This window comes from Monopterus albus, unplaced genomic scaffold (genome assembly GCF_001952655.1).
Source record: "Monopterus albus unplaced genomic scaffold, M_albus_1.0 scaffold282.1, whole genome shotgun sequence".
NCBI classification, from domain to species: Eukaryota; Metazoa; Chordata; class Actinopteri; order Synbranchiformes; family Synbranchidae; genus Monopterus; species Monopterus albus.
In genome coordinates this window covers 496,687-503,889 of record NW_018128162.1, presented here as the reverse complement: position 1 = coordinate 503,889, position 7,203 = coordinate 496,687, and the positions used below count along the sequence as shown (strand labels likewise).

At 40.6% G+C, this 7,203-nt stretch overlaps 1 protein-coding gene across 3 annotated transcripts in view; it reads right to left on the bottom strand.

Moving 5' to 3' along the window:
• Positions 1–3,308: 3,308 nt before the first annotated feature.
• The window catches only part of LOC109973160 (putative monooxygenase p33MONOX), a 10,837-nt gene continuing 6,942 nt past the window's right edge, over positions 3,309–7,203 (bottom strand). For all 3 annotated transcript variants that reach the window (XM_020622544.1, XM_020622547.1, XM_020622545.1), the window contains exons 6-8: positions 5,346–5,488; positions 4,550–4,770; positions 3,309–4,349 (exon numbers count right to left, since the gene is read on the bottom strand). In XM_020622544.1, coding sequence (XP_020478200.1) covers positions 4,144–4,349; positions 4,550–4,770; positions 5,346–5,488 — 570 coding nt within the window. In that variant the 3' untranslated portion in view covers positions 3,309–4,143. The remainder of the gene's footprint in view (positions 4,350–4,549; positions 4,771–5,345; positions 5,489–7,203) is intronic.

Genomic DNA, 7,203 nt, shown 5'->3' with positions numbered 1-7,203 from the left:
AATGGTTGTATTCTTGAGGAATTTAGCCAGACCAGTGTTTGAAAAATATGGCTGAGTTCATGAGCGTGTCATGTCGGACTGCAGATGAAACCGCAGTGTTTGTTTTGGGGAATGGTCACTCTGGCAGGGTGTTGCTTGCCATCGCACATCTGTGAGTGAGCTAAATGATTTGTGTGGGATTAAGCCAAAGTTGGGGGTGGAGAGCAGAGAATTCGGGGGTGGGGTGGTGATGGTCGGTGGGGGCTCACGTCATGTCGAATGCGGAAAAAGAGCCATTTGTATTATGTCATGGCTGCTGGTGCACTCCACCCTTTGCTCTCACTTACTCTGTCCACACTACACTACCCCACCCACTGTCTCTCTTGCCCTGCTGTCTTGCTGTGTGTGCCGACCGTTTTTGGATTAGTGTTAGTAGAGTGCCATCTCTACTCAGTTGTTTATGTGCTGGCCTCTAACAGACATGTGACCTGTGACTGAATCACTGGTTGTGTTTGTAGTTTTGGCTATCTCTCCATAGCTGTGCTTTCTTATAGCTTCCAACCACTGTATTACGGTAATAACAACTTCATTTGCCACTAATGACTGTCCACACCTGGCTTTTGATTGACAGGCCTTTGTCTGCATGAAACGATACATACACACACTCAATAGACAACCCTCCCTCACATTCATATAATTAAAAATATAAATATATAAGTTAAGTTAAGTGAACCCTAATAAAAGTGGACAACATAAGAACAAGCAGCAGTATCAGGTAAGTAGCCAGTTCTGTCAGTTATACACTCATAATAAGTGGCTCTTAGTGATCAGTCCTGATAGTCTTCCCGGCAAGGAGTTTGGCAGACAGAGGCCTCGATGTGGACAGCGGCTCGAGGGAGAGGGCTGGCCTCCCTTCATGGATCTCAACTAGTGTATGCAAATCACACTCTCCTTAGCCCCACCCCTCAAAGCCCTCCCCTCCACGCCAAAACAGAGACGGAGAAGTGAAACTGAAAGAAAAAAACTTTGGTGACAATCTGAAGATTGTCACTAAAAGACACATCTTTGGCATTAAAACAGACTTATGTTGACAAAAAATCTGAAGCCATTTTCCCAGTAATAATGCTTTTTTTTTTTTAAATACCAGTGTGTTTTTTTTCCAATACAAATGCTTCAATGCCAGTGTTTGTTTTTTCAGTTATGGTTTTGTTTTTCTCAGTTTTGTTTTCAAAGACAAGCTTTATTTTCCAGTGCCAAACTCTAAAGTCTTCTATCTGGGGCCACTGTAGCACGTACTGGAGGGCAAAGGTGGAAAGAGCTGATGGGAGGGGTGTGTACCGTCCTCAAGGATATTGTTAGCTCAGCATAAATAACACGTTGTAAAGATGCCCTCCAATACAGGCAATAATTTCTCAGAAGTCTTGATGACTCTGGAGTATTTTCTGATCCTGATTCTGTGCAGTCTATGTACCAAGCTGCAATACAGTATGTTAAAACACTCTCAGTGATAAAAGGCTGTGAGTAGTTTTACAGACAAGATGGTCTTTTTAAGAACTGATGAGCATTCTTAGGTATAGCTGTAGAACTGACAGTCCAGGTGAGGTCCTCTGTAAAGTAAGCCTGTAGGAACTTAAAACTGGAGGCCCTCTCCACTTCCCCTCCTTTAATGAACTGAGCGGAGAGAGCCTCCTTCTTCTTTTTGAAGTCACTGATTATTTCCTTCATCTTCTTGATGCTCAGTGTGAGGTTTATATCTCTGCTGAGATAGTAAAGATTTGCCTCAAGTCAAAGAAAGATTAGCATTGTTGTCTTTCTGTAATGAAAGCAAGAGGCGCACTATGTAATAAATCTATCACACACACACACACAAAGAAAGAGAGAGCATCAGACAAACTGCTGAGAGCTTTGGCAAGGCAGTAAACCTTAGGAGTTAGTGGCTTTAAGGGCTGGGGGTGGGGGTAGGGGGTTGTGGAAGCCCTACTCCTTGCTGTTTCTCCCCACCGGCTTGATTTCTGATGGCCTAGATGTTTGCTTTGATGTGGAGAGGGGGGCTTTGGTTAGGAGACAATATTCACTTATCATGTGCTGTTGTTGATAATTGCTATTATAAAGATCATCAATCTTTCTGACAACAGCAGTACAAGACTAATTAAATCTGTGTACTCGTCAGATGAGCTGGTAGATTAGTCACTAGACAGGCACATTCTCCTCCAGGTTCTTCTCACATCTGCCCTTCATACCTGTGTGGCTAAATTAATTTTCCGTTTATATGTAATACATCATTTGACTGCAGCATACATGCTTTTGCTCTGAGAATTATAGTGAATATAAAAGATTAACTACTAAGAAGGAAACTTTTGCAACAACTCGTGATTTCATGTTGAATGTGTTAACTGCGCCATCTTCTGTCCAAAGAGTGCAGTTGAACATTTGCAAAATCAATTATTCTATCATCCATCCATCCATTATCTATAGCACTTATTCCTGAACAGTGTGGCTGGAGCCAGTCCCAGCTAACATTGGGTAAGAGGTGGGGTCCACCCTGACAGGTCGCCAGTCTATCACAGGGCTGACAAACAACCACACACACCCACGCTCACTCCTAGGGGCAATTTAGAGTCGCCAATCAACCTCAGCTGCATGTCTTTGGACTGAGGGAGGAAGCCAGAGTACCAGGAGAGAACCCACGCAGGCACAGGGAGAACATGCAAACTCCACACAGAATGGCCCCGGGTCGGCCTGGGCTCGAACTGGTTTGGCGCCAGTTGATTTTTTTCCATGATAATGGAAATATACATATATAATTGTTTAAATGGTGACTTTATCTTGAATAAATTACACCAAGAATTTATGTGAAAATGACATCTATTTTATAATGCCTAGATCACATTCTACTGTAGTTTGACATAGTACAAAAAAATAATTTTTTGCAACCAAAAAAATCCTGGGATTATCAAATATAAACACAGCTATTCTCATTTCAAGCAAAAAAACCACCAGTTAACACTAAAAATACCTTCATGCCTATCAAAAAATAGTGTTATCTTATAATGCATAGTTGTCAATATTCATGGCATGCATCTCTATCATAACTGAGTGCACAGTAAAATATGGAAGTAGGGAGGCCTGCCCACTATCTGTACTAAAACAAAAAGCAAACAACCAAGAAAAACACTTTTGCTTCTTACTGTCAGATTTATTTACAATTTAAAGTGAGAGACAACCCCCCTTGTGCAATAACTTACTGGAATTGATCAACTTTAAAAAAATTAAAACATTAGGTTTATGGATTGTGAGACACACACACACAACAGAAAATGGCCACTTCAATTCTGTGAATCATTTAAGACACTAAAGCAATGTTGTGATGTATAAAGATGTGTGAAAAATGTCAACACAACATACGTACTACCTATTTAGAATGAAGAATGTCAATTTCAAGCAGATTTCCATAAAAACACACAGAATGAAATAAAAAAAACAAAAAAACCAAAAAACAGTAAAAAAAAAAACAAAAAAACACTTCGGGTCAGCACTCATACTCTGTCATAAAATAAAATACATGGTCTTCCACATCATAAAAACCTCCAAACCTTAACTTAGATAACAATAATGCCAAATGCAAACACGTTACCTGCTTAGGCACAGTCATACCACACAATACTCTGCATGCTAACAGAGACAAGCACTACACAACTATATTTCTGAGCTTATTAAAAAATTACAAATGAGGCAACTGAGCGTTATGATCTGAAATAACTAGTTAGTTATAGCACAGGAGGCAGCAAAAGTCATCAACTTAAGCAAAGGAATAACAAGCAAGGCAATGCAGGCCAAAGCAACTATTATGTGACAAAACAACAACAATAATACAAAGCACTACCATCTTATGGGATGACAATGAGGTTACATGATATGGTGTTTTATCTGAAACAAGTTGGAAGAAACAGGAAGAGGATGCTGTGGAGTATGAGAAAGTAACAATCCATCTGAGGAGGTATGAGTGGTGAAGTCTTGGGGGCCAGTGAGCAAGTGGTCCTCAGTGAATGTGCAGCAAGGCAGAGGAGACAAAGAAAGGCAAGACAGTCAAAAGAGCAACCAGATAGAAATAAAGGAACTGCTCAGAATGTGGTACACAGGTGTAACGATACAGCTGGTCTGGCTTCAGAACCCTGAAGGTGTTAAAACGTTCATGTCCCGAGGTTTAAGTTTGTGTGCCCGCGGGGGTGCCTGCTTTGCCTCAACGCCCGAGATATCAATTTTGGGGGGCATGAAGTTGGCAGGGTCCTGTACATCGAGGTTGACCTGAGTGTTGGTGCCGTCCATGGTAGAGGACTTCTGCATGCCAAAGTAGGACTGCAGTGTAAAGCCTGCAGGAGTGAGGAGGAAGTGGAGGATGTCACTGATGCTTTGCTATCATCATTATAGAGTAACTTCAACATTCCCTAAAAGTCTTGCTTTTCTGGCATCCTCGCTGAAGTGATGTACAGATGTACTGTGCATTAATACTGTAAAAATATACTGAAATGCAGTCAAGATCCCGATGCAGGGACTGGGTATAAAACCTCACCTCTGCTGGTTTCAGATCCAGGGTCAGTGGGGGACTTCTGTACCACAGACCGAGTTCCAAAGAAGCTCCACCACTCTCCTCCTCCTCTTCCCTCATTTCCTCCCATATCTGTGCTAGGGTTTGGACTGAACTCTGGGGTGGCAAGCAAAGGTGCAGGACCCAGCTGGTGCAGGCTAAGGGATGCACAGTGTTTCTGGTCCAGCTTAGGAGTATGGTGCACTCTGCAAGTAGCATGATTAGCATTAGAGTTTTTTTGGTTTTGGATTGCAAGGATGCCCTTCTTTTGTTGGTGTTGTTCTAAATGGAGTAAGTGCTTCAGGAATTAGGAATAAATAAATATTTCTGGTGCATTAGACAGTTTATCTTGTATGCAAAGAAACAGAGCAAAGCAGTCCAGCTGGAACCAGCTCCTCTTCCTATATATGCAAATATTAGACTTACTTTTTATTATTATATTGATAATAACTTGTCTGTTACTTTTCCTACTTTTACCACTGAGTGCCTTGTTTCTATTCATTTGCTGCTGTAGCCTTTTGAATTTCCCAGCTGTGGGACTAATAATGGTTCATCTTATCTTACTGCCACCAAACAAGAGCAAGATATAAACATACAAGTAAACATGTGAAGGTTATACCATATGGCATATCATATGTGCTGTGTTGGAAAATGAAATGTTACCATAAGGACTTCCATTTCCACCAATTTCAATGTAATATTTTGGATCTAGGTTTAGATAAAAAAAACAAAAAAACAAACAAACTGCACAAGCAAAACCTTTCAGCTGCCCAGTGCCTACCTGCGATTAACAGTCGGTGAGGTGTGGGGACTAACACAGGGGGCGACGGAGGGGGTGAGAAAAGGGGTGCTACCAGGAGTGGATTGTGCCGATGTTGTAAGCCGACTGTCCTCCTTGAAGTCCCCGCTTAGCATTTTCAACTTCTGCATAGCCAGAGAAAACACACAATAAAAAACAAAACAAAAAAACAATGAAGTTTACAAATCACTTTTTAAACTTCATCTTGGATAAATCATACTTACCTCGACATTTATTAGTTATGATCTCTGAAACAAATTTTCAGTTCAGTCTCTATTCAATGAGGCATATTCCCATCCTGGGTTCTTCTCAGGTAAGTGGCCATCATGCAAATAAATCACAAGGCGCACCCCAATGGGATTTGATCACATTTATTATATGGTTAGGTATCCTGTTAGATGCGATCACTGCTCTAATCCTACTGGAGCCCTAATATGCCAAACTAGCAATAAAATAACAACTGAGTTTATTTTTATTGTTATGTATGCAATGGATACAAAGGTGTGGCTACAGAGGACTGTGTTATAAATAAAGTTTAGCAATGTGAAGGGGTTTGTGGAACTAGTGTTTGGATGTCATGTATTAATTAATCCACGAAGGCAACGGCTAGCATCCCCTTAGGAGACTAGGGTTACCCAGGGACACAACGGTTGCCTGAACGACGTGAAAAAATAAAGCTTAAACATGGAAGCGGTCTCTGATCAATTTCTGTTTCCTTCACATCAAGTATTGTTAACGTTACTGTTGTATAGCTAACACTAATGATTGTTAGTAATATTAACTTAGCTTGATTTTTGAGTATGAATTAAAAGACTTGACAAGATTGGAAATTAACCCCCAGTACGAGACCGGACCAAAATTGTTTGATCTAGAAGCTTGTCTCGTAGATCTGTCAAGTTGACCGATGGAGTCATTCACACACTAAGTCAAGGGGAACATATATTAATAAAAAGAACTTGTATTTTTGACCTTGTATTGTGGAGTAATGGAGGGAGAATTTGACAAAGAACTTGGTAGAAGTGATTTACAGGAGGAAGAAAGTATCAGAGAATGGTGAAATTACAATAAAACACAAATTGAAAGTGGTATGAAGGAGTCAGAGAAGCAAAAAAGGTGAAACAATATGAGACATTTTTTCAGAAAACTACAGAAAGATGATAGGGTGCCAAGAGATGGCAGTAAGGAAAAGCTATTGCTTCTGTTGAGCAGGGTAGAGAAAGAGGAAGTGCAAAGTATGATGTAATAGGGCAGAGTAACAGATGGAGAGTGAACAGGAAGGTGTGCAAGAGAGACTTTTGGAGGCTGTAAAGGCGCTCCAGCTAATATGAGTAATTTATTTGGGTTTTAAAACAAGTTGCAGTAGGTTTTGAGGCAGGATGAAAAACAAAGGAAAACATGGCAGGAAAATTTCAAGGTGGCGTTGTGAACGTGCACAGGAGAAATGACCGACCCAACTGTGGACTCTAAGCTCTGACTGACTGTATCTGGTGGCCACAATGACTGACTTAAGACTGTGACTATCTCCTTTGTCTAATAATGTATATATTCAATTGCAGGAGTGATTGTCCCAAAAGTGTGTGAGAGACAAACTATAACGTGGTTTATTTCACAGGCGGAGAAAGCACTGCTGTTATTATAATGTAAAACTAACACCATGACTTAACTGTTGTGAATAATTTGTTTTATGTGTTTGCAGGATACCGTGGAGTGACTATTCTGATTACGTGGTCCATGTTTGTCTTGATGTTTACCTGTTGTACTGTTCCATGTTCGTTGTGTTGGATAAATATGGTCAATTGAGCGCTGATTATCAGTGGTTAATGGACAGAGATTAAGTAAG